This window comes from Bos javanicus, chromosome 14 (genome assembly GCF_032452875.1).
Source record: "Bos javanicus breed banteng chromosome 14, ARS-OSU_banteng_1.0, whole genome shotgun sequence".
NCBI classification, from domain to species: Eukaryota; Metazoa; Chordata; class Mammalia; order Artiodactyla; family Bovidae; genus Bos; species Bos javanicus.
Window position 1 is genome coordinate 77,215,198 of NC_083881.1, and position 27,947 is coordinate 77,243,144.

General features: G+C 41.5%; 1 protein-coding gene across 1 annotated transcript; it reads left to right on the plus strand.

Annotated features, from left to right (window-relative positions):
• Positions 1-17,155: 17,155 nt before the first annotated feature.
• LOC133260764 (carbonic anhydrase 1) lies at positions 17,156-27,873 on the plus strand. Its single transcript, XM_061439456.1, has 7 exons — positions 17,156-17,281; positions 17,767-17,964; positions 19,442-19,560; positions 22,283-22,378; positions 23,639-23,701; positions 26,169-26,324; positions 27,184-27,873. Exons 1-7 carry the CDS (start codon positions 17,245-17,247, stop codon positions 27,298-27,300), a joined length of 786 nt encoding a protein of 261 aa, XP_061295440.1. The 5' UTR covers positions 17,156-17,244; the 3' UTR covers positions 27,301-27,873.
• The last annotated feature ends 74 nt before the right edge of the window (positions 27,874-27,947 follow it).

Here is a 27,947-nt window from a genome sequence, read left to right on the forward strand (position 1 = left end):
CAGGCAGGGCTCCTTGGGGGCCATTAGTGTGACACGACCCAAAGGCCTGATTTCATTGCCTAGACTTCACCAGGTTCTTTTCTACCCTAGGCTGCATCGTTTCCTCCTTTACTCATGCAACAAATACTTAGATACCCACGGGTACCGGACATTGGGGCTCTTAGGAAGTTTTCCTTTTAAGAGGGGAAACACAGCTAGCAGGTGCAAAAGTAAGCAAGGTGATTTCAGATGGTTATAAGAGCGCTGAAGAAGTCAATCAGATTAGCGGGGAGACAGTGGCCGGCAGAGGTGGAGACCTTGAGTTGAGCGAGGTCAGGAAGACTTAACAGACAGCTCGGGACCTGAAGTCTGCATGAGGAGAAGGAGCCAGCCCGGGGCGGCGCAGGCGCGGAGGGCTCCAGGCAGAGGAGCAGCCCGCCCTCCGCCAGGCCTGGGCCCTCCAGCCGCCTCTTCACGCCGCGGGTGCCGGCTCCTCTCGACCTGAAGGCCACTTCTCTCGCTTGGCTCTCTCTGTCTGCCTAACCTAAAGTAGCCTATTCTCGCCCTCACCACTCCCTACCTAGTTTAGTCTTCTAAAGAACTTACAATTTTCAGGTATTTGGTCATTGTTTACTTATTACCAGTCCCCAGTAAGCTATAATTCCCATGAAAATAGGGTCATGTCCCAATGTTTCTTGAATAATTTCATCAGTCAGTTCAGTTCAGTTCAGCCGCTCAGGTGTGTCCGGCTCTCTGTGACCCCATGGACCGCAGCAGCCCAGGCCTCCCTGTCCATCACCAGCTCCTGGAGTTTGCCCAAACTCATGTCCATGGAGTCAGTGATGCCATCTGATAGAACTATGATTATTCAGCATTCACAAATATTGGGTAAGCAAACACATAAATGAATTAAGATAGTCCCAGTCTGAAAGGGTGACCACAAATGCCTGGCGTGGGACAGGTTCCCAAGTCCGATTCTTGATGAGCCCAGACTGCTGCAGTCCTGCAGGCTGGTTGGGGCATCCGCTTTCCCGAGGTTTCATTTTCAAAGCTCCTTGGAGCTTCCTGGACTCTGAGTCTTGGTCAACACTGCCGCGATACCTCAACAGGTTTCCATCGTTTTAAACCCCAGAAAGGAGACTTGGGAGTCTGTTTCCTTAAAAACTCTCCAGAGATTCTTATACAAAATTCCTACCTCTCTCTCCTGCTACTTTCAAAATTCTTCATGGGGAAAAAAGAAAAAGATTTTAATTCTTTATCTTTAGACACCACCTGCCACGAACATTGATAGAGGGGTCAATCATCCGACTTTGCTTACCAGAGAGCAGACACTTGAAGCATAATATTAGTAGCCCTCCCTTCAATCCTGCAAGGTAGGAATTCTTTTCCTCATATTCCAGGTGGGGAAACAGACTGTCAGAGGTCAAGAAACGTGCACAGTCTCATCTCAGGGCTGAGTGGAAGAGCAGATAATCAGACTCCTGAGTCTAGAGCTGATGGTGTTCCTACCACCCACATTGCCATTATGCTGACCCACTTCACGCAGGAGAGGGAAATACAGATCCACCATGGCTTGCTCCCAACCCTGAAATCCAAAACTTTCTGCAAACCAAAAACTTTTCTGCAAAAATCTGACCTGACTTGGCCTGAACTCATTTGTGAACAAAACTTGACCTGAACTGAAATGAAGCTAATTATACTCCTTTTTGGTATACAAATAGTAAAATGTTAAATTGCAGGGTGCTCTTCCACCTCCTTAGTGCCCCATTAGGTCATTATGCATATAATATCTGCCCTGTAATCCTCCTTAAGGTCTGAAAGTTCTAAACTCTGAAGCACACGTGGTCCCAGGAGTTTCAGATGAGCAACCAGGAATCTGTTATATTTGTGAGTGATCCTATCATCCACAAAGCTTTTACAAACTGGAAGTAATTTTTTCTCATCTTCTTCTCATGCCCAAAGAGGAATTGAGAAAATTTTCTAACATGCCTTATTTTCTTGCTTTTTATAAAACCACTTCATTCTGTGGTTTCAAGGTATTAGCTGTACTTGATGTCAAGAGAAGTTTGCGGTTATTTGTTCGAGAAAAAAAAATTTAATTTTAAAAATTAATAACATGCTAAGTGGGGGAGGTGAAGGCCAAAAATGTATACAGAGTATGCTAACTGTATTCTTTGAAAGAGAAAATCTTCAGTTTTTTTCATGTGTGTTTATCAACTAGAAAATTATGAGCAAAATTGATAACTGTGGTTCTCTCTGCGATGATTGAGGGAGATTTTTTTCTTTAATTTCGTACCCTTTTATACCTGTAAGTTTAGAACCACATGAACTTATTATCCACCAAGAAACTTATAGTCATAAGTAAACATACCCACGAATGATTTTTCACAATGTGTGAGAGACTCGAGACACAGGTGCCAAGTCAGCGGAGGTACAGTTCACAGCTTGTGTCAGTCATTCTCGCGGCACACAGTTGATGGCCCATGTTTTCCTTGCTTTCTCCCATTCCCATTTAGGACAGGTGTTTCCCTCATCTTCCATCCCTGAAGAGCACGTGCTGGCCTTTGTTTCTGGCTCATGCCAGCCTTCCCTCTCTGCTGCTTCAGTCTCGGAGAGTATTCTTCTCTGGCCAGAGCTCTCAACCCCTGGCCTAAGTGGTCATCTGAGCCAGGGCAGAATGAGAGGGTCCTGAACAGGAGGCTGGGCAAAGCTGGTGGGCGGGGTGGTCAGAGCGGGCCCACAGGTCGCAGCAGGCAGCGGTCGGTCTGTGACGGGCACCCCAGACAAGGGCAAGGGCTGGGCGCACCACGGGGATGGGGGCTGAGGTGCAGAGACCAAAGCCACTGTGGCTGGCACCCAATGAAACTGAAGCTGGGGTGCAAGTGTTGGCTTGACGTTCAAGCTGGGCACGTAGAACAGAGTTCAACTTCCAGAAAAGACAGGCTCACACATGTTTACGCCAGAATCGAGCTATAGCATTCCCGCTGGACTGGAGAAGACTCTTGAGAGTGCCCTGCACTGCAAGGCGATCCAACCAGTCCATCCTAAAGGAGACCAGTCCTGGGCGTTCATTGGAAGGACTGATGCTGAAGCCGAAGCTCCAATACTTTGGCCACCTGATGCGAAAAAAGGACTCATTGGAAAAGAACCTGATGCTGGGAAAGATTGAAAGCAGGAGAAGGGAACTACAGAGGATGAGGTGGGTGAATGACATCACTGACTCAATGGACATGAGTTGGAGCAAAACATCTGGAGACGGTGAGGACAGGGAGGCCTGGCGTGCTGCAGTCCATGGGGTTGCAAAGAGTCAGACGTGACTGAGCGACTGAACTGAACTGAACTGGACTAGTTTAAGCACTTTCCCCCCAAGGAAAATGAGAAAGCTCAGGATTCTGTACTGTGCTGCTTGTAACAGAGTGGATGAGATTTCCTCCCCTCCCTCACGCAGGGCTGTCCCACCCAGTTTTATACTCTAAGAAGCAACAGATCATGGAAATCCCTGCAAACTTGCATTGTCCTTCCCCAAAAGTTGGGTTGAAATGATCTGGGGACAGCCTTGACGGCTAAGGAGGCAGGCTGGTGACCTCAATGGCAGTGTGGGTGCAACGGTGAGTCACACACTCAACCCACAGCTCATTGCAACAACCAGAAGTCATGGTGCCCAACTGCCGTGGTACCTTTTGTCTTACGCTTTGTTCATATTGTGATGAGGGGATTAACTGGGCTCAATTTAGCTTTGTGTAGACACTGCAGTTCAAGGCTTGTCCGTAGCTGTATTTCAACCCTCCTAAATCTAATAGACTTAAAAATCTCTCAGGGGCCTCCATTTAGCATCCATCTTTTCACTGGCTCAACAGGAGCCTGACAAAAATAATATAATGCTGCCTCACCTCTAGGTTCTCTGCAGAGGGAATGGAAAGAACTGGACTTTCCAGCTCACTTTGAAAGAGGCAAGTGGGAAGGAGACCGAGAGCAGACCATAAATCTGTTGCTTGAGGCAGGACACCTGCCCTGTCAGTCTTTGCTCCATCCAAATGGAAACATGGGTGATCTAGGATTACCCTCCCGCAATGCCGACGGTCAACGCACTGAAAGGTCACGTCTATTACGGTTGGCGTTGCTCTCCCCGCTGAGCTGCTTTCTGAGTGGACGTCATACTCATCTCATGCAGAAGGCATGTTGTCCATGCCAGAATGCTGCTGCTAATATTTGATCTAATAAAAGACACCCTATCTTTTCTTCAAGCTTCATGACGTCTAGCTGCTGTTAGATGATCATTCCTTTCTTCTTCATCATTCCAACTTTGTGTTCTAAGGACTTGAATCCTTCAGCAAAGTTTTACTTGCCACCTCTCATTTTAAAGTGATTCTTTTAAAAAGATGAAAACGAAAGAAAACAGCTTTATTTGCAGAAGTAACTTTATGTGAATAGTCGGTGTGCCTTTGGAAGGAGCCATTGGCCTTTACTAATACTATCAGCTTCCCCAGCAAACCACACGTTGCTGTTTGTGTAGGATTGTAAGCGGGGAGAGGAAGGACTGGAAACACAATCTTCACCAAAAAATAGGATCAAAACATGCAGCAACAGCTGGAACCAGCTGCGAGCAACTGCACAGTAGAATCCTGTCCAAGTCCACAGACGGAAGTCTGAGCACTCTTGGAGCCTGGAACAAGAGGAACAACAGACCGCTTAGTAAGAATGTCACACGTAAACCCAGCCAGCTAGCACCCCCAGAAATCGGCAACAGGAGGAATTCATCTTCTTAGATCCAATCACTGGGTAAAATCAGCCCTGTTTGTTCTAGGAAGTCCACGCACATGAACTTCATGCTAACTGGAGCTTGGTTCTCAGCCACTGGGACCCTTAAGGACTCCTTTGGACTCTGTGGATCTCCATTTCAAAAGCGTTATTGACATGAAGCTGGGGAGCTTTTTCCTGAAGTTCTTTCTCATCAGACTGGTTCTGGCTGCCTCCCGGGTGATGATGGAAAACCAAGGTGCTAGCCAGCATGTCATCCCCTCATTTTGTAATCATCAGGCAGTTGCACAAAGGTTATGTGGAACTTTCCCAAGTGGTCAAAGGCACAGCCCCGGGCAGTCTTCAAGGATTTAGGACTATTAACGCACTCCCCAGATTGCATATTAAGGAACTCCACCGCCGGCCAGGTAAACGAGGTATGAGGGAATACAGTCATCACCTTTTCACTCTCAACCATGACCTTTGGAAACCCAAGGCCTTTCAAGTCACAGTTGAGAACTGCTGCTTGGCTAACCTCTCCAACATTTTCTGATCCCAAAAAGGAGCCGTAAGAAACCGCAAGGAAGGACCCTGAGCACTCTTGCCGTGGAGTCATTGCTAAAGGAGAAGCATTTTATCAGAGATGCTTAAGAGTCCTTAAAATCCTTCACTTATGGCCAAGTCCTTCTTAGAGATCAGCTTAATGTAAGTTCCATGTTTAGGTAGCTCTCATTTGCCTCAGGGCTTTCCAGGCGGCACTAGTGGTAAAGAATCCGCCTGCCAATGGAGGATATGTAAGAGACACGGGTTTGATCCCTGGGTTGGGAAGATCCCCTGGAGGAGGAAAAGGTACCCTACTCCAGGATTCTTGCCTGGAGAATCCCATGGACAGAAGAGCCTGGAGGGTTACAGTCCATGGGGTCACAAAGAGTCAAACACAACTGAGAAATTTAAATAACAGCAACTAAACAGAAATTTAAATAATAGCAACTAAACAAATAATCTGAATATGGGAGACAAGACCTGAAGGGACTTTCATTAAAATCTTGCTATTTGGTCTTTAGCGCAAAGGACAAGACTCTTTTATGAAATCCTGTTGTAGGGATTCTAATGTAAATTTTCTTTTTCTTCTTTTAGCCCTAGGAATAGAAGAGAGGAGGATATATTATGGTCCATCCTGTGCTCTGATCCTTCACCCTTAGGACTAGAAGAAATAAAGTAGACTTTTGCATGAATGTAGAAATATGTTTACCAGCTACACCGGAAACAGGGAGTTGAAGTCATGCAGAGCTTGGTTTCTCCAAAGACATGTTGGAAGTGTGGGCACTGAAAGAGTGTCGTGGGCATTTAACTCTCCTGTCCAAGTTAACCACAGTCCATGCAGTTTCCCATCATCAGCAGTACACTCAGTGGAAAAAATCACAGCTGTGTTTTACTGTGCATCAGCTATGTGCCTGTATCTCTAATCCTGATACAAAAAGAAAAACCTTCAAGAGAGTACTATCATTAAACCAGTTCAAAATAAATAATACAATGATTCAGAGAAATTGGGATAGACAAGTTTTAGTTAATGCTAACGACTGAAACAGCCGTGAAGCCGTGACAGTCTTTAGAGCCCTAGGGAGCATCGTGTTAATAGCAATGGCTTCGTCCCCATTAGGTGGCTGTGTTCACCCTCTTAAGATCAATAAGCAGAATGCCGACAATGTGCGTCCTCTGAGCACTCCGAGTCCCTCTGCACACCACTATTTCAGGTGGTGGTCTTGCCACTCTCCTTTGGTAGCCTCAGGAAGACGAGGATCAGTTAACGGTAAACTAAATGGCAGCCTCCGGCATGCAGCCGTGGGTATTTCCACTACTAAAAGGCATTTGGTTATTAGGTTTGTCTTCACTTAATCATGGACCTGACTTGAACACTCGATTCAAAATCCCCTGCAGAGCAAGCTATCACTCTGTTGTTGTTAGCATGTTGACCCAATAGATAAAAAAGCATTAAAAAAGAAAAGAATGGAAAAAGGTTTTCTTTTCTGAAGTCAGGAACTAGTAAAAGGCTCAAAGGAGTTTTAAAATCTTAGAGAGATTAAAAGCTAGTAAAAAAGTAAATATTTCTTTCAGTGGCTGCTCATATTTGTATTCTTCCTAAAGGTGGAAGACATGTCAGGAAGATGACATTCCTCTTAAAAGAGTTTTGCAAAAGTGTCTAAATGTATTTGATCAGAGATGTTTTCTTTGAAGCATATCTTTCATTAGTTAGATTGTGAAGGCTGATTCATATAGCCCCCAGATGCATCTGAAAAGGCTGCAGTACCACTAATGCTGCTGCTGCTAAGTCGCTTCAGTCGTGTCCGACTCCGTGCGACCCCATAGACGGCAGCCCACCAGGCTCCCCCATCACTGGGATTCTCCAGGCAAGAACACTGGAGTGGGTTGCCATTTCCTTCTCCAATGCACGAAAGTGAAAAGTGAAAGTGAAGTCGCTCAGTCGTGTCTGACTCTTCGGGACCCCATGGACTGCAGCCCACCAGCCTCCTCCATCCATGGGATTTTCCAGGCGAGAGTACTGGAGTGGGGTGCCATTGCCTTCTCCTACAATACCACTAATACAATACCACTAATGCAACGCCCCTGAAAGAGCTTGAAGTTTGTTAGCAGTCCAAACTGGCTCGGGTCATCTCCCAAAAGTAAGGGACTCGATGAGACATGCATGTGCATTTTCACTCACGTGTCCGTGACTCCAAAGCCAGTGATCTGCAGCCTGTATGTTACAAACCACAGGGTCAAGAGAGGACGTATTCAGTCGCAAACTTGTTTTAGAAATCTAGCCTTTGATAAAAATGGTTTGAGAGCTAACAGAATTATTTGGGAAGTCAGGAAAAAATGTTTTTAACTCTTCAAATAACTTTTTGGTAGATGGACCCCAACAAAGTTTGCATGAAAGATGTTACAAGGCAGTTGATGTGACTGACTTCCACCCCCTTGATATTTAAGTTTGAGAACTTATCTCCTTTTGTGTTTACATGTGGGATTTAGTTTAATCTGTGGCAAGCAGATTTCTGTTACACAACTGTTTGAATTTCAGGCCACATGCAATCACTTGAATTATTTTACTTAATTTCATGTATTTATCTTATGTATTTACCTGAGAGTTAAAAATCAAACTTTTTTGAGGCTGAAGTTAATCATTTACATTTGTGCAGTATTTTAAGGTTTGTAAAGCATTATACATACTATTTTCTTTTTAGATGAAAAATATTGTTTAACTATGTCATCTGCTATAGAGGAGTTCATTAATTCTCTAAACATTATAGTAGATAAGACATAAATATTATTTTGTCTATTTTGAAAATAAATACAAGGATAACACACTTAACCTGCTCAAGTTACCCATTCATCTAGTAGAAGAGGCTCAACAATTAGCTTTAAAGTGCATAAGCCTATATTTTCAGTGTATTCAGTATATATCTTTCCAATCAGTGATTTTTAACATGTATGACAATCAACTAGACATATTTAAAATGTAATGTTTTCAAAAGCAAGAAATTGTAAGAAACCAGAGCCTCTATGCTGTGGATTAAAAGTCACTTTGGTTAACCTGGTTATTAGAAAAATATTCATTAGTGAATTTTAAAACTGCCTTCAGAAATAAAAATAAAATGTTCCAATGCAGGAAATATCAAGTTAAAAGTTTTTCTTTAAGAGTTAGGGATTTATGAAATTTGTATGTCAAAACTTCAAACCACATTTCAAGAGTTAAGTTTTGACACTTACAAGATATCTAAAAATTTGACACTTATAAAGACCAACATTCTCACTCTCCCAGCAGTGACTGACAGACACACACGGGTCCCTTCGTTCCTCCATTAATAGAACTGAAAAGGGAAAGCTCTGTTTTCTGAGTTCCGAATATGAACATGAGTTTACCTCCGGCAAAGCTCATTCACACCTGAGTTCAGACCAGTGCATTTGGGTGGGCGTAGTTCCTGATGATGGAGAAGGCAGTGGCCCCCACTCCAGTTCTCTTGCCTGGAGAATCCCATGGATGGAGGCGCTTGGTGGGCTGCAGTCCATGGGGTCGATAGAGGTCGGACACAACTGATCGACTTCACTTTCACTTTTCCCTTTCATGAATTGGAGAAGGAAATGGCAACCCACTCCAGTGTTCTTGCCTGGAGAATCCCAGTGATGGGGGAGCCTGGTGGGCTGCCGTCTATGGGGTCACACAGAGTCGGACACGACTGAAGCGACTTAGCAGTAGCAGCAGCAGTTCCCGATGAGGGTTCTGTTCTTCCAAGTCTTTATAAAAATACAAGAATTAAAGTTCAAAATGACCACTTAATAGTTCTCTCTAAACTGTTTATTGAACACCACAATTTACCATGCCTGTTATAATTAAAGTTAACATAGTGAAATAAAAAAACAATAAAATAGCCCATTGTTATCAAGGGGTCACTATAGAGATGGTTATAGGTATCAAGCAAGTAAACAAATAAATTTCAGAATGGAAAAGAATGAATAATTTCAAGATGCAACAAAGATAATGAAAGACCTAAGATGGAAGGAAGTAATAGAGTGAGAGCTGGGCAATATGTTCAGTTTGGAGGTCAGGAAACCTGTCTCTGAGAAGGTGATATCTGAGCCTGTGGAAAGACCTGGACACAGAGAAATCCAGACAGAGGGGAGAGCAAGTGCAAAGCCCTACAATGGGAACCCTGTGGTGGGGGTGGACACAGACCTCCTTGGAAAGGATGAAGCTGGTAAAACGGCTGGTTACAAGGGGAGAGAAAGACCAGTTTGGAAGAAATAATCCAGCCATTTAAATTGATTCAGCAGAATTTCCAATTGTCTTACTGCAGAAATGTCCGAGCTAATATTACCATTTTCCATGTCCCACTTCTCCACTAGAATTAAGCTTTCTCTTGTCACCCTAAACAATATCAATTCTGGAGAAGCAGGGACATTAAGAAGCGATGTGAGAGTTATGCCAATTTAATAAACATGACACTTGATTTTCACTATGTATATTTCCTAATTTTAGGGAAAATATGGGTCCCAGGAAATCCACGCATCCTATGGAATACTAAGATTATAGAACTGCTACTGTCTTTTGGAATTTCTTTTCAGTGGCATTTACAGATTTCTACCATAATGAGACATCATTTTTTCACATTCTTAGTTCCTTCTCTACCAAAGAACTATTTTTAATTATAAATTTAAACTTGGAACTCATCATAATTTACTTGCCCTCATAATAGTTCATGTTCTCAATTTTAAAATATGAAAGTAGGAATCAGAGGAAAATGTTCATTTAAGAGACTAGGAGAAAAAAACTCAGATAAGAAACACTAAGACTTTAAAATGTAGAGTCGCCTAACTATGGTTTTCAAATGTTGTGAAACACTGAGAAAATGTCTCTACATTTTAGGGCCCTAAAATTATCTTCGGTAAAGTTAATTGATGCTACTCAATAAATAAATGTCATCAGCTATTCAGTTCAGTTCAGTTCAGTTCAGTTGCTCAGTCATGTCTGACTCTTTGCGACCCCATGAATCGCAGCACGCCAGGCCTCCCTGTCCATCACCAACTCCTGGAGTTCACTCAGACTCACGTCCATGGAGTCAGTGATGCCATCCAGCCATCTCATCCTCTGTCGTCCCCTTCTCCTCCTGCCCCCAATCCCTCCCAGCATCAGAGTCTTTTTCAATGAGTCAACTCTTCGCATGAGGTGGCCTAAGTACTAGAGTTTCAGCTTTAGCATCATTCCCTCCAAAGAAATCCCAGGGCTGATCTCCTTCAGAATGGACTGGATGGATCTCCTTGCAGTCCAAGGGACTCTCAAGAGTCTTCTCCAACACCACAGTTCAAAAGCATCAATTCTTCAGCACTCAGAAAGTTTAAAGCAAAACTTCTATGGACAGTCTGTTAAAGATGGTCATGTGATAAAATAGGGAAGAGGATGCGCTTTGGGGTTTTAGATTCAAATCCTGCCTTGTCCACTGGAATATCCTGAGCCTCAGTCATTCCTTTTTAAAAGTGGAGTGAGACTAACCTAACCCCAAGTCTTCTGTGAGAACTGAATTAGATCATCGTTTTTAATCTTATTCAGTGACCCATAGTTTTTTTCTAGTCTATTGCAATACTCCTAAACGTGTGCATCGTAACTAGCTGGCCTTAATCACAGTAAATCTTTTGTGTTCAGATGCTCAGTCATGTCTGACTCTTTGCACCCCATGGACTGTAGCCCACCAGGCTCCTAGGTCCATGGAATTTTCCAGGCAAGAATCCTGGAGTGGGGAACCATTTCCTCCTCCAGGGAATCTTCCCAATCCAGAGATCACATCCATGTCTTTATGCGCCCTGAATTGGCAGGCGGATTCTTTACCACTAGCACCACTTAGTTCGGTTCGGTTTAGTTCAGTTCAGTTCAGTCGTTCAGTCGTGTTCGACTCTTTGCGACCCCATGAACCTCAGCACGTCAGGCCTCCCTGTCCGGAGTCCCGGAGTCCAACTCCGGAGTCCACCCAAACTCCCGGAGTCCACCCAAACTCATGTCCACTGAGTCAGTGATGCCATCCAGCAGTCTTAGGAAGCACATAAATCTTTTAGCCTCTTTATAGTTCTTTTTGTTTGTGTGTTTGCTGCAAGAATTTTATTTACTGCAAAGGATGGTCAAGAGATAAAATTAGGGCATATGGTTTAAGAGTAAAGATAATATCAACATTTTAGCTGTAAGTTTTTTTTCAGTAAATATTTGACTTCTAAAATTCCATTTTAGAAGGTTAAGAAAGCAATCTTTCTTCCCTCTCCCCCAGCCCATTAATACACTTTCATCAAATTTGAAAATTAAACCAATGTAATTGTTAAAATTAAACATTCTGCACACCATTCTTTCAACATTTAAAATTTTTTATTTCAAATACTACAATATTTTATTCCTATTTTCTCCATTTTCTGACATATAGCTTGATACTTCTAAATGTTATCAATTAACCAGTACTCTATCAAAATTGACTTATGTAGTTTTACAGTACTTTTAAAATATATATATGTTTTTCCATCAGCTTACCTGCTCCTGCTTCAGTTCCAAGTACCTATGGATTTCTTTGGAATATTCTAACAGGGCTTGGGAAACCTTCTACATATGTGCTTGCATCCTTGATGGTTTTAAAGGAATAAACTGTTTAAATCAGAAGAGCAGAGTTCAGTGTAGACTAAACTCTTCAGTATGCAAAAGCAGTCCAAAGATTATAAGCTTCGAAAAATGTCCTGTGAGGATGTTACAGGTGAAAGTGGAAGGAACACAAAGGGAGACATTTGGATTTAGTGCCGATATTAAGCTAAAAGGTGACGTTTGTAAGCAGAAAAACTGGTGAAAGTAAATGAGAGGCGTGTCAGGATGTAAACCACAGGTGCTCATTAAATTGTACATCTTTCTCTATATAGCTTTCTGCTTGTGGTCGTAAACAAGCACACCCAAGCTACATAATCGAATAAAGGGTCATAATGGTTAGGATTCAAGCCAATTTTGTGCCTGAACTTTAAACAAATTACCATTCCTATATGAATGTTAAACATTCATGTGATGAATTGTCATGTAATCATGAAATAAAGAGGGAGTTATCTCTTCTCAAATAGGTTGATTAATACAGTAGTTCAACTTAAAGTTACTTTTAACAAAGTATCAGTCAGCAGGCATCTTAACTAGACGAAACTTAGCAACTGAACAAAGAAATAAAAGCAATAAATGACAAAGCGTAGCCTATTTCTATCCCTCTATGTGCTTCTGGGCAACCTGAGACTCTAAATCTAAAATAAAGTAACCTAAGGGTCAATACCTTAAGAGTTCCAAAAAATAGCAAGAAGAGATAAGAAAGCCTTCTTCAGCAATCAATGAAAAGAAATAGAAGAAAACAACAGAATGGGAAAGACTAGAGATCTCTTCAAGAAAATCAGAGATACCAAAGGAACATTTCATGCAAAGATGGGCTCAATAAAGGACAGAAATTGTAGGGACCTAACAGAAGCAGAAGATATTAAGAAGAGATGGCAAGAATACACAGAAGAACTGTACAAAAAAGATCTTCACGACCCAGATAATCACGATGGTGTGATCATTGACCTAGAGCCAGACATCCTGGAATGTGAAGTCAAGTGGGCCTTAGAAAGCATCACTATGAACAAAGCTAGTGGAGGTGATAGAATTCCAGTTGAGCTATTCCAAATCCTGAAAGATGATGCTGTGAAAGTGCTGCACTCAATATGCCAGCAAATTTGGAAAACTCAGCAGTGGCCACAGGACTGGAAAAGGTCAGTTTTCATTCCAATCTCAAAGAAAGGCAATGCCAAAGAATGCTCAAACTACCACACAATCACACTCATCTCACATGCTAGTAAAGTAATGCTCAAAATTCCCCAAGCCAGGCTTTAGCAATATGTGAATCATGAACTTCCTGATGTTCAAGCTGGTTTTAGAAAGGCAGAGGAACCAGAAATCAAATTGCCAACATCTGCTGGATCATGGAAAAAGCAAGAGAGTTCCAGAAAAACAACTATTTCTGCTTTATTGACTATGCCAAAGCCTTTGACTGTGTGGATCACAATAAACTGTGGAAAATTCAGAAAGAGGTGGGAATACCAGACCACCTGATCTGCCTCTTGAGAAATCTGTAGGCAGGTCAGGAAGCAACAGTTAGAACTGGACATGGAACAACAGACTGGTTCCAAATAGGAAAAAGAGTACATCAAGGCTGTATATTGTCACCCTGTTTATTTAACTTCTATGCAGAGTACATCATGAGAAACGCTGGACTGGAAGAAACATAAGTTGGAATCAAGATTGCCGGGAGAAATATCAATAACCTCAGATATGCAGATGACACCACCCTTATGGCAGAAAGTGAAGAGGAACTAAAAAGCCTCTTGATGAAAGTGAAAGTGGAGAGTGAAAAAGTTGGCTTAAAGCTCAACATTCAGAAAACGAAGATCATGGCATCCGGTCCCATCACTTCATGGGAAACAGATGGAGAAAGAGTGGAAACAGTGTCAGACTTTATTTTTTTGGGCACAAAATCACTGCAGATGGTGACTGCAGCCATGAAATTAAAAGACGCTTACTCCTTGGAAGGTAAGTTATGACCAACCTAGATAGCATATTCTAAAGCAGAAATATTACCTTGCCAACAAAGGTCCGTCTAGTCAAGGCTATGGTTTTTCCTGTGGTCGTGTATGGATATGAGAGTTGGACTGTGAAGAAGGCTGAGCACCAAAGAATTGATGCTTTTGAACTGTGGTGTTGGAGAAGACTCTTGAGAGTCCCTTGGACTGCAAGGAGATCCAACCAGTCCATCCTAAAGGAGATCAGCCCTGGGATTTCTTTGGAAGGAATGATGCTAAAGCTGAAACTCCAGTACTTTGGCCACCTCATGCGAAGAGCTGACTCACTGGAAAAGACTCTGATGCTGGGAGGGATTGGGGGCATGAGGAGAAGGGGACGACAGAGGATAAGATGGCTGGATGGCATCACTGACTCGATGGACGTGAGTCTGAGTGAACTCTGGGAGTTGATGATGGACAGGGAGGCCTGGCATGCTGCGATTCATGGGGTCGCAAAGAGTTGGACACGACTGAGCGACTGATCTGATCTGATCTGATCTGAAGGGTCAACACTGACTATTGGTCATCTTGAGACAGACTAGTCTGGATCCACCAAGTCAGTCCTTCTGCAAACAGAATCAAGTGAAGATTAATGGGTATTTGTTGACAGTGGAAAGTCAAGGAAGAAGACAAGCACTGGAAACAAACAGATCTAGGTTTAAACCCTCGCGTGACCCAATGTACACATCCACTTACAAGCATTTATAACCCTGCGGAGTTGTCTTCAGTTTCTTCCTGTGTGAAATACAAATGTTGATGCCTGATTGGCTTATTGTGAGAATTAATGATTTGCTGCACATAAGCTTTTAGCATAGCATTTGAGATATCCTGGACCCTCAATAAATGCTATCTTTTAAAAGATCCCTCTATGTAATAATTTTTTCCACTTACTAAAGTGAGGAATGGAAACTCAGGTGTCTTCCCATTCTACGTCTGAACCGGTGGGCTTTCAGCACCCAAAAGGGGCAGAAAACCTGGCTCTGATAAGCCTGGCTAAGAGCTATGACAGACCCTCTTCCTTCAGAAAGCCCAGGGAGCTCACAGTACGCGAATATGGAAGGAGGTATGACTCCCAGGCATGGAAAGCGCTACTATGAAGGCTTTTTTCAGGTTGCGTTTCCTCTGAGCACATCTAGAGCCTTGGAAATGCAGACCTAGCCAAGATCTGACACACATTCATTACTCTTCTTTGCCTCCTTGACAAGTCCTGTGAATCTTCTCATCACTCAACAGCTGGCAAGTCTCACCTCAGTGCAGGCTTCAGCTGGACTTAAGAGGATCATGGGCAGAGATGGGAAACTGGGGATCAGCCACCTCCTGGCTCGGCCAGCGGGGCCTTCAGCGGAGATGGAGGCAAAGAAAGCAACTAGATGTGGAGGCTGGAGCCTTGGCTTCTCCCTGGTTGTGGTGAACCCCTCAACTTCTCTCAGCTGCAAAATGATAACTCATTGTATAGGATTTTTATGTATGGTGTTGATGGTAAAATAATATGAAAATGCCCTATAAATCGTATGTGTGTGTGAGCACTCAGTCATGCCTCACTCTTTGGGACCCCATGGACTATAGTCCACGAGGTTCCTCTGTCCGTGGAATTTTTCCAGGCAAGAAGACTGGAGTGGGTAGCCGTTTCCTCCTCCAGGGGATCTTCCCAACACGGGGATGGAACCCTCATGACTCTTAATCTCCTGCATTAGCAGGCATGTTTGTTTGGGGTTTTTTCCCTATAGATTGTATAGAACTATACTAAAGAAAGGCTTCTATTTGAATATTTGATGTGTAAAAAAGTATTGCGCTGTATGTAATTTCAGTCTTAATAAAATGTTCTCCATTTATGGTGGCTCTAGGGAGAAGGAACTGGCAACCCTCTCCAGTGTTCTTGCCTGGAGAATCCCAGGGACAGAGGAGCCTGGGGGATGCTGTTTGTGGGATTGCACAGAGTTGGACAGAGCTGAAGTGACTTAGCAGCAGCAGCAGTGGTAAAGAATCCACCTGCCAATGTAGAAGATGCAAGAGACACAGGTTCAGGAACCCCTGGGCCAGGAAGATCCCCTGGAGTTGGAAATGGCAACCCACTCCAGTATTCTTGCCTGGAAGAATTCCATACAGAGGAGCCTGGCGGGCTACAGTCCAGGGGGTTGCAAAGAGTTGGAAACGACTGTGCTCACACATAAAACAAATCTCCATTTGTGAATTCTAATACTGCTCAAAAATGAGGAACTTTACTCTCATCTTGTATGTATTTGAAATGTACTGTCATCAATAATATATTGAGTTGGCCAAAAAGCTTGCGTTTTTCCCTAAGAATTTACAATATACTACAAACTGCAAACCCAATGTATTACAAATGACTCAGTTCAGTTCAGTCGCTCAGTCATGTCCAACTCTTTGTAACCCCATGAATCGCAGCATTCCAGGGCTCCCTGTCATCACCAACTCCCAGAGTTCACTCAGACTCACGTCCATTGAGTCAGTGATGCCATCCAGCCATCTCATCCTCTGTCGTCCCCTTCTCCTCGTGCCCCCAAACCCTCCCAGCATCAGAGTCTTTTCCAATGAGTCAACTCTTCGCATGAGGTGGCCAAAGTACTGGAGTTTCAGCTTTAGCATCATTCCTTCCAAAGAAATCCCAGGGCTGATCTCCTTTAGGATGGACTGGTTGGATGTCCTTGCAGTCCAAGGGACTCTCAAGAGTCTTCTCCAACACCACAGTTCAAAAGCATCAATTCTTTGGTGCTCAGCCTTCTTCACAGTTCAACTCTCACATCCATACATGACCACAGGAAAAACCATAGCCTTGACTAGACGGACCTTTGTTGACAAGGTAATATTTCTGCTTACAAATGATTAGTGGTTCTCTTATCTGATTTTAAATTAACATCATGATATTGGTTCTGATCTGCCTGTAAATATGCAAATTATTCTCCTGACTCAATTCCTGTTGCTAGTATTGCTTGAGTGTCCAGCAAGGGTAAAAGCTGGGAATCTCAAATGCACAGTCCTTTTTAACTGGAAATTCAAAGCATCATGTGTGATAACTCAGCCATATCTTCTACTAACATGAGAATAACTGGGCTTGGTTTTGCAGAAGCTAAGATTTTTATATTTCTCTTCAACAATATAAGAGAATAAAGCAATTGGAATTGACCTTACCTTTGTGAGCTTTTATAAACGATACCTTTTTTTTAACATGCATATACTTCCTGATAGATAAAGATGATGAAATAGTGGGCTGAGTGACTAACACACATGCACAAAGGCAGAGACTTTCTATAAAAACCCTGTGAACTGCGGTTTCAGTTGTCTATCGCACACTCAGTTACAGTCAGTTATTCCAGGTATTGTCTTTGTTTTCAGGAAAAGAAAACTAAGTAGAAGATCATGGCAAGTCCTGACTGGGGATATGATGGTGAAAACGGTAAGCATTCTTCTGCTCATGTAGATCAAATAACGGCTTCTTCCCTTTTCCAGGAAAAGAGATATTGAGCACTTAAAATAACAGTAAAGTCATAGATCAGTGGTTTGAAGTGCCTTTGACTTATACCAGCTTTGCATACATTCTCAACAGTTGTCCTTAGGGCCCATGATTGTCTACAAAATGTATTCTGCCTCTTTTCTCCTCTCTGCCTCTCAGCCTCTCTCCCTCCCTATGTATAGACAGGTCTATTTCTAACAGCAAAATATGTACAGTCTGATCCCATAGACCATGAGACTTCTGTCGACAAAGACACTACTTGCCAGTGTGGCACAGAAAAGGGGCATTCTCACACCTGGGATTTCCATTAAGCTAACCGAATACCATTTGAGATACCTGAATAAATCCTAATCTAGTAAAACTATATTCCTAAAACTTGGACTCAAGCATTAGATCAGTTTTGATTGTAATCATGTTCGTCCTGGTAGGTCCTGAACACTGGGGCAAGCTGTACCCCATTGCAAATGGAAATAACCAATCTCCTATCGACATCAAAACCAGTGAAACCAAGCGTGATCCCTCTCTGAAACCCCTCAGTGTCTCCTACAATCCAGCCACAGCCAAAGAAATCGTCAACGTGGGACATTCCTTTCATGTAAACTTTGAGGACAGTGATAATAGATCAGGTGAGCCAAAAGATCCTTCTAATTTGTGTCTTTGACTTTACTGGGGAATGTAAACAGTAGGGCTTTCAGAAACACGAACACCCATATGCAGTGGGTGCACACGGGTAGCATTGATGCCATCTACTGAGGTATCTTGAAGTTTTAAAATATTTCCAAGTGTTAAAGGTGATTCTGGGGACTCCCAGCTCGGTCTTTTTTTAGCCCTTCTCCTTCTCAGTGACTCTATTCCATCTCTTCTGGTTTCCAATATCTTTATGCTAACTTTACACCCTCTGAATAAACAGTACTTTTTCACAAAATTCTGTGAACCATCATGAATATAAAAACTGAAAAGGCAAATATTTTCTAACTGAGATGAGGTTGGAGAAGCGCATTAAGGAAGAAGATGTGCATCTTCCAGATGAAGAGTATATTTATTTTTTGTGGCCAGGAAAATGGCTCCATAACAATGAACTGCTTCAGTTCAGTTCAGTTCAGTCACTCAGTCATGTCCGACTCTGCAACCCCATGAATCATAGCATGCCAGGCCTCCCTGTTCATCACCAGCTTATGAAGTACTTGGGTACCAGCATAAAAAAAAAACAACAAAAAACTGGTCTTGGGTGTATCTTGCATGGAATCATTCTGTGCATAAGTATTTTTGTCTAGCTTCCCCTCTCCCTATTAGATCATAGTAACTGAATTATCTTCATCTCCCAGAATCTAGCATACTTCCTCGCTCACAGGAAAATTCTCAAAACTGTTTACTGAATAATTTACTAAATGGCAATTTCATAAATCAGCTCTACTGTCAAAAGGCAAAGTTAGTCATAGCACTTTCCTACAAGGTTCTGAGCCTAAGTTTTAGACATCCTGGGGCTACGTCCTTTGTTAATATTGGATTAGGTCTGCTACTACGTGTGTTTTATTACTCATATGGTTGGACAGACTCTCTAAAGCAAAATGATCCTTCCGTGTTAGAATTTTAAAAGTGACTCTATCCTCCTGCTGGAACTTTCTTTTGGTCCCTGGCTAGGGATTCTGAGTAAAGCTGTCAGAATACCCTCTTGTATCTTAATCAGTTACAAGATATGTGCAGAGTGATTTGTTACTAAAAATAAATTGCTAGATATCTTAATGCATACTGTCCATTACTGTCTGTTGAAAGAATGAATGAACTTATAAACTAAAGCAGAATCAAGGAAAGAGCTCTAATCCTAGAATTCACTCATCTTCCAATATGTTTTCCTGAAAACAGGAAAAGATAAGATTATCGCCCATGTGCTGAGAACCATGTAACTCACGCACCATCTGAAGGTGCTCTGCACATCTGAAGCCCATCATTGTGGACACGGGGAAAAACCAACAAGACGGAAACTTTAGACTACTGTTTATTTTCATTTCTACTCGCCCCAATTTAATGTTAATTTGTATTAAATGCAAAGACAAGCTGGAGCTCATGACTGTAACACTAATAGCAGTTTCCTTTTTCTTCTAGTGCTGAAAGGGGGTCCTCTATCTGAAAGCTACAGGCTGCGGCAGTTCCATTTTCACTGGGGCATCACAGATGACTGTGGCTCTGAGCACTTAGTGGATGGAGCCAAATTTTCTGCAGAGGTAATGTAGCGTAGTAAGTGAGGGGAGAGCTACACAGAGCCCTCCCGGAAGTAGCACCCTTATACCATGTGGATGTGTGTTAGTCGCTCATCCATGTCCAACGCTTTGTGACCCCATGGACTGTAGCCCGCCAGGCTCCTCTGTCCATGGGATTCTCCAGGCAAGACTACTGGAGTGGGTAGCCTATCCCTTCTCTAAGGGATCTTCCCCACCCAGGGATCAAACCAGGGTCTCTTGCATTGCAGGTGGATTCATTACCTGTCTGAACCACCAGGGAAGCCCCCCTTATCACTTAAGACACAATTTCAATGGCTCCAAAGGAATGAACATTTGGGGGCCTATAAAGAATTCCCTTGCTCATTTAAACTTAAACAGTGACACACTGCATTTGGCAATAGGGGAAACTTTTTCACGTGAGGGAGGCAGGTGAATTTGCAGTCAAACTCCTGGGCCTCAGAATCCGCTTTCATTTCAGAGTGTCTCAGAAACTGCTGCCTGACATCAGGCTATCCTCAAGGGGAGTTGCTGCTCTCCTTTTAAAGCTCTGAGCCCCAGGGGGAACACACCATCATTCTCTTCTCATTTAAAGGTTCGAGTGTGCACACACCCACAGCAGAGGTGTAGCCAGGCCAAGACACTCCATTAGATTCGACTAAGAGGGCCAGTTTAACCTCAGGAGTCATCACAACGAGTAGCACACTCTAGACGAGGCTTTGGGGCTCCCTGGCAGCAGGCCACTACCCTCTGGCCTCTTGACTTGCCTCCACATGGAAGTCTGTGATTCAGTTCAAGACATTCTGCCTGATTATCCACAGTAAAATCAAGAAAATGTGCATCAAACTCTCAACAGAGGGTATAGAGACTGAAAACAAAAAACTTTTGTTCTTTGTATGCATGACTATTCAATAAGTTTGTACCAGCACAGACTGGTTGGGTTTTTTGCTTTACTCTTGTAGAATGAATCTGTAATACACATAGTTTTGCAACAATCTTTTTTTTTTTTTCATTTACCAATGATCATGATCATTTTTCCAAGTCAGTAGGAATTCCTAAAGTCTGTACGGTATTTCCATGTATGCATATGTTAGAATTTATTAACTAACTCCTACATAGGAACAATTGCAATGCCTTTCGCGTTTCATTCTGCTGTTGTTTTTTGTTCTTTACCAAAAAAATGGGTAATAAATACACTTGTACAAATATCTTACACACTGGTGAAGGCAATTGTATAGGGCATTTTTGTAAGAGGGATTGTTAGGTTCAGAGTATGTGTAGTATTCATTTTGATACAACACTTGGGAATAGTATACAACTAAAACTTACTTTATGTTACACTAGAAAGCCAGGCTAGGAACTTTCAATGGTGCAGAAATCTATTACATGTTTCGTTTTTTCCTATTTATTTTTCATAAAATTGAAAGTGGACTGAAATCAAATGGGCTGAAAGTCTAAATTAGCAATAGTATTACGTCTGGGGGAGGATATTTGGCTGTATCTAAGAAATCCGGCAGTGGGTGATGGACAGGGAGGCCTGGCCTTGCGGTTCATGGGGTTGCAAATATTCAGACATGACTGAGCGACTGGACTGAACTGAACTGAAGAAATCTGAATCAATGAATCTCCTATCTAATTTGAGAAAAGTGAAGTTAATCCAGGCTGGAGGCGACAGGGACTAGTCACTAAGTTTGACATATGAGAGGGTAGGGAGGGTGGGAGGGAGACCAGGAGAGGGGAGTGGTGGGGAGAAAGACAGAGCGGAGACAGAGAGGAGACGTGTGGGTGGCGGGGAGAGGACTGCTTTGGTTTAGAGTCATCCAAGCGACCCAGTGATCACTTGACATTAGGTGGTCAGAAAAGACTTTTTCAGGAGTAGCATTTGAGTTCAGCCATAATTCAAGTCAAAATCTTCCCATTTTGACTTGACTTCCCAGAGGAAAGTCAGCAGTTATGCAAAGCCTTAAAGCTGTGGACTAAGTGCAAGGGTCACATCCATGCGCTGCGCGGAAGGATGGATGCCAATCAGTGGAGAAGAGTAAGAATGAATAACTGCAGTTTTCGGTTGAGCAGTCAGATGGAAGGTGATGCCTTTTCTTAAAGCAGGAAATTGAAATGGATCTGGAAAAGAGAAAGTCAAGAGTGCTAGTTTAGCTGTGTTAAGTTTGAGATGCATATCAGGCATCCATGTGGAGATATCAAGAAAGCATCAGGAGACGTGCACACGCACTTGGATATACAGGTCTAGAGTTTCACAGAGAAGGTAGGCAGGGGATGTTGGTTTGAAAGGTGTCTGGATACGATCAGGAGAACCTGCCCTTGGCCACCACTCCAGACATCTCAGGAGCCCCTTCTCACAAAGTTACCGGGTACCTCAAGTTAGAAAATTATTTCAGTTTTTGTCTCCAAACTAGTTAGCTAGAAATACTTGATCTTCTCACACCAAACAGAGAGGTGTTTGGTTTTTTTGTTTTGATATTGTGGAAAAAAGAAGTTCTACTTACTGGTTCCAGGATTTGCAATGTGCCCACTCTCTTCAACTCTATTTTCTTAAGAAAATCCTTCTTAAAAGTGCAAACATAGCCCTTCCTATGCCCTGGATAAGGGTCACACAAGTTTTGTTTACCCAAGCCAAGATGTATCTGTATATATCAACATGTTAAGGTCTAACCTGCTTTTTCCCTTCACCGTGGTGTGAACAACTGCTCCATCACGCTGTGTTTTTTAGCTTCATTTAGTTCACTGGAATTCTGCCAAGTACCCCAGCTTCGCTGATGCCGCCTCGCAGGCTGATGGTTTGGCGTTGATTGGCGTTTTGGTGAAGGTGAGTCGTAGAGTGTCTCGGAGCTCTGCTAAATTTATTCCTTACCAATCAGACCGCAAACTAGGGTGAAATAGAGCAAAGGGATGTTTGGTCTCTCTTTTTTGAAATGTGCCCGTCTACTAGTGACTGCACAGGTGAGCAAGCAGGTCTCTGGTATGTTTGTTCCGCTGGACTTTCCCCTCTTGAAGAGAGAAAGCATTTCAGGCAGAGATGAAATGGGAAGCTGTTGGTGGAACTAATTTTTTTATTTTTCAGCTCACCTTTCACTTTTCTTCTAAACTTTCTACATCACAGAGTCAGGAGTTTATCAATTTAATTCTCACCAGGAAAAAAATATGAAGAGGACTTTTGTCCCATAAAGACAGTTGAACTGATATTTAATATGGAAGATTCAAATCTTCTGTAGGAGAGTCCCTGAAAAGTCCTATAGGGAAATTTACTATTAAATTCAGGATATTTGGGTGACTAACTTTTGGAATTATAGTAATTCTAGTGAATCTTTATTGAACACTTGTAACATACCATTCATTTCACTGATTAGAATTAATAGAACAGACCAAAGATGTTTGCTTTTGTATTTTAGTTGTGCTAAATTCCTGTATTTTGACTTGCATATCTTTTCTTCAGTTACTGGTTTTAATTCTTTTTTTAATTTTATTTTATTTTTAAACTTTACATAATTGTATTAGTTTTGCCAAATATCAAAATGAATCCGCCACAGGTATACATGTGTTCCCCATCCTGAACCCTCCTCCCTCCTCCCTCCCCCTACCATCCCTCTGGGTCGTCCCAGTGCACTAGCCCCAAGCATCCAGTATCGTGCATCAAACCTGGACTGGCAACTCGTTTATTACATGATATTTTACATGTTTCAATGTCATTCTCCCAAATCTTGCCACCCTCTCCCTCTCCCACAGACTCCATAAGACTGTTCTATACATCAGTGTCTCTTTTGCTGTCTCGTACACCGGGTTATTGTTACCATCTTTCTAAATTCCATATATATGCGTTAGTATACTGTATTTATGTTTTTCCTTCTGGCTTACTTCACTCTGTATAATAGGCTCCAGTTTCATCCACCTCATTAGAACTGATTCAAATGTATTCTTTTTAATGGCTGAGTAATACTCCATTGTGTATATGTACCACAGCTTTCTTATCCATTCATCTGCTGATGGACAACTAGGTTGCTTTAAGTAACTAAATAGGATTTTACTTGGTAACCGTTTTTATCTCACACTTTATTTTTTTAATCTCCAGGTGGGTCAGGCCAACCCAAACCTTCAGAAAGTACTTGATGCCCTAAAAGCAGTTAAAAATAAGGTAAATAGACTCATTAAGTTAGTTTAAATCAGAGAACAAGAATCTACAGAACCTCAGAAATCATTTAATTGCATATTTGATGTGAGGAGTAGGAAGTCCTGAGCAAAACCATCAATCCGAAAATCAAGGTGCTGCTTACACGTTCCTGGTTTCTGAGGTCTCTGAGCAGTGATTTATTTGGGTTTCATTTTTCATAGTTACTGCTTATCTATTTCAGCAAGATGAAGCCTGTAGAAGAATAGTTTTCATAGCCTTTTCATACATTATAACTATGATGCCCACTGTCAGCTGAGAAAAAGATGAGTTTTTCTGATATATTTAACCTTAGTTTCACCATTTTGACAATAAAGAGTTAAATCATTGTCAGAGATTTGCCATTGACATTCACAGTTTGTAGAACTATCATACCTTTATATAAAATAAATCTAGTTCATGTTGAGTCCAAATAAATTACACTTTTATAAAGTGAGAAAGTTTACAGGTAAATAAGCACTCAATTCAAGAATGTAAAAGATGATAAATGAAAAGAAAGTAGAAGGAAATGATTAATTAACATGAAGTAAAACATTAATAAAATAAGAAAGGAAATGAATAAATACAGGTAAAATTTTATTAATAAAGTGAAAAACTAATTCTTTGGGGAAAAAACAACCAAAAAAGGGCACTTTTGGCACATTTAATGATGGGGGGAAAACAGAAATACAACAAATTATTACAAATAAGGTAATGGGTGTTAATTCAAGATGCATTGGAAGGTTTTAAAAGAGAAAAGTTTGTACAGTGGACCCTAGAGCAACACGGGTTTGAACGGCACAGGTCCAGTGACCTGTGGATTATTTTTCTGATAAATGCTTGCTCCAGCACCACACAATGGTCCCTGAAATGAACCTGCTGATGCACAGCCACGATTATGAGGGACGACCATAAACTTATGTGCGGATTTCTAACTGCTCAAGAGGTCAGCACCCCAACCCCTACATTGCTCAAGGGTCAGCAGTACCACACTACATGAGCAAATTCGAAAATTAGATCACATAGATGAATGTCTAGGAAAACATAGAGAAACTGACTCAAAATATGTGGAAAGTCTAAATAGACCAATAATATAAAAAGAAGTCAAAAAGAGTAGTTTAAAAAAAATGTACCTAGTAAAAGAAACCCTAGGCCCAGACCACTTTATGGGCAAATGTTACACAACTTTTAATAAACAATCATGCCACTTTGAACTAAACTGCCTAGATTAGGGGACCAAAAAAACCTAATTCAAGGAATTAATTTAATTTAATGAAACTTAATACACAAACTGGGTAAGAACACCACAAAAAGGATATCATAGGCCAATCTTACTTAGCAGTGTAGCTAAAAGAAATATTAAAATAGATTACAGCAAGTCATATTCAACAGTATGTTAAAAGAGCCATGCTTTCAAACTAGTAGAATTTACCCAAAGCATGCAAAGATGATTCAGTATTAGACTATCTCCCAATACAATCCATTACATTAGCAAATTTCACTTGTTAGATGCTTGAAAAATGTTTGATTAAAATTCAATATCCATTCCTGAAGAGTAAAAGAGAGAAAGAAAAATATTACTCTAAAATTTAAACTGAACTTAAGAAAGAATATCAAATAGAAATTTGAAACAAGCATCAAACTTTGTAGTGAAATATTTGAAGCATTTTCATTTCAATCAAGAATAAGACCAGGGTGTCAATTGTGACCACCACAAAAGAACATTCCAATGATTGTCCATTCAATGTAGTTAAATAAGGAAAGAAATGAGTACATATTAGGATAAATATTAGAAAAACAGAGACAAAGCTATCATCAAGTGTAGAGGATACGATCATTGACATCCACCCTGAAAACTACAAAATCAACATAATTAATTCACAAGTTCTAATCAAGTTGACTACATAAAATATTAACATATGAATATCAATTTATTTGTATATACCAATATGACCAATCAGTAAAGAAACAAGAATAAAGAATATAGATGATAAACAAATGTTTAACCTCTGCTTACACTTAGCCAAATGAAGAAGGAAGAAGATAGATCAGTCACAATTCTAGTGTAGTGTATTTTCAGTCATGTTACTTTTATTGTTTGTATCTACAAACATGTTGTTGTTTAGTCACTAAGTGGTATCCGATTCTTTGTGACCCCATGGACTGTAGCTCACCAGGCTCCTCCATCCATGGGATTCTTCAGCAAAAATACTGGAGTGGGTGCCATGCCCCTCTCCAGGGGATCTTCCCCACCCAGGGATCAAACCTGTGTCTCCTGCATTAATGGGCAGCTGAGCCACCACAAACATACCAGTCATGCAATACTATATAGTAGAAAAACTGATTAAATTCTTTGCTAAGACCTATCTACCAAATAATATGTATGTCATATATGCAATGATGTAAATATTTTACATCAGGGCATAATGATACATTGCTTATCTTTTTCTTTCAGAACAAGAAAGCTCCATTCACAAATTTCGACCCCTCTGTCCTCCTGCCTCCATCCCTGGATTACTGGGCCTACTCTGGTTCACTGACTCACCCTCCTCTTCACGAGAGTGTCACCTGGATCATCTTTAAAGAGACCATCAGTGCGAGCTCGGAACAGGTAGAATGTCAGAGGGGCATGTGCGGGAATTGGAAGTGCAAAGCAGGAATATCAGTTCAATTCATACTGAGAGCAATTATTACTGCCATTCGATTTTAGAGAATTCCCTTTGCCTTTCAACTGAAAAAGATTTATTAGTGACATCAGGTCTATTTAATAGTCAAAAAGTAGAGTGTATTTATAAGCACTTTTTTTCCTCTATGTAGAGATTCAGAATTCCTGCTCTTCTTTCACCTTAATAAGGAAAAATCCAACCTCTTCAGGGAACTGTGACTCTCCAGTGGCATACCTTGATCATTGACATTGGTTTTCCGTTCTTTTTTAAAGCTTAAGCTCTTCAATATTCAGTAAAATATCTCATTAATCATTGTTTATAATTTTGATAAAAACTGCCATTGATTGAGCAGCTCTTTTCATCAGGTGCCTTACGTACATTCTGTCAGTCAAGTCTCACAGCAAACCTGCAGTGTGACCTGTTGGTATAAGAGCTACCACTTCTAATAAGCTACATGCCAAACGCCATTCTAAGAACCTTATCTGTGTTGAGCCATTTAGCCTTCACCAAAACACAATGAAATAGTACCGTATGGAAACATAGGCGCCAAGCAGGGAAGTCTCTTACCCAAGTGTGAGGAAGCTGGAATGCTAATCCAGTCAGTCATCAATAATTTAAGCCAAATGCTTGGTGCAAAGACATGTGGAAGAACTGTTGGCTTCCTCCCTTTCCATCAGTGAAACTATTGCAGTCTTCAACCTGATTTTCTAAATAACATTGCATCAATCATATTAGGAAAAAAAAAAGTGTTCTGTGTGACATCAATAGTTTTTGCTTCTCTAAACATGTTATCCTTCCCCCAAGCTGGCGCAGTTCCGCTGTCTGCTAGCAAATGCTGAAGGCGATGGAGAACTCTGCATCAAGCAGAACCACCGACCACCCCAGCCTCTGAAGGGCAGGACAGTGAAAGCTTCATTTTGATGGGCCCAGGAGGAAGCTCATCTTCCCTCAAGAAGCACAGCTCTGCTTCTGACATAATCCTAGAAAACAAGCTTTAAAAACACGTTTATTTCAATACTAGCAAGACAGCCTGCTTGCGAATTTACTCTGCAGAACGCAAAATCTTTTTCTTCTTTCTGTTGAGCTCAAATAGTAATCTGGAAGTTCACTAAACTTCTGCTTAAATTCAAATCTATTGCATTGACTTCCTTATCTTGCAATTAAGGCATACTTGATTTCTTAATGACTTTTATCCCTTCCCATTTTATTCCATTTAATTGGACCAAAAAGCATTTTATCCCTTTCTTCTTGTCTATTATGTACTATACTTTTAAATGGCATTAGGTTTCTACTCTATTTACATTCGAGAGTCTTATGCTTTCATTTGCAACATTATTCTGATGCAATATCAGGTCTATTACTCAAATATAATGACCTAAGAGCAGCTTGAGATGAAATGTTAAGAATTCATTTGCTTACTCTTGAAGACAAATATGCAGCTACGATGACAACTGGATTTTGTATTATGATGAAATAAATGGCCCAACATTGCTACCGTTTGTGTGCTCTATTATGAAAACCATGTATCTCCTATAAGAACTGACACTTCTGGTTATTCCTCCATCCAT

Coding starts and splice junctions, on each gene's coding strand:
- LOC133260764 (XM_061439456.1), top strand. CDS start 17,245: ATGGCAAGTCCTGACTGGGGATATGATGGTGAAAACG. Junction 17,282..17,766: donor GGGATATGATGGTGAAAACG/GTAAGCATTCTT, acceptor TCGTCCTGGTAG/GTCCTGAACACTGGGGCAAG. Junction 23,702..26,168: donor TAAAAGCAGTTAAAAATAAG/GTAAATAGACTC, acceptor TTTTTCTTTCAG/AACAAGAAAGCTCCATTCAC.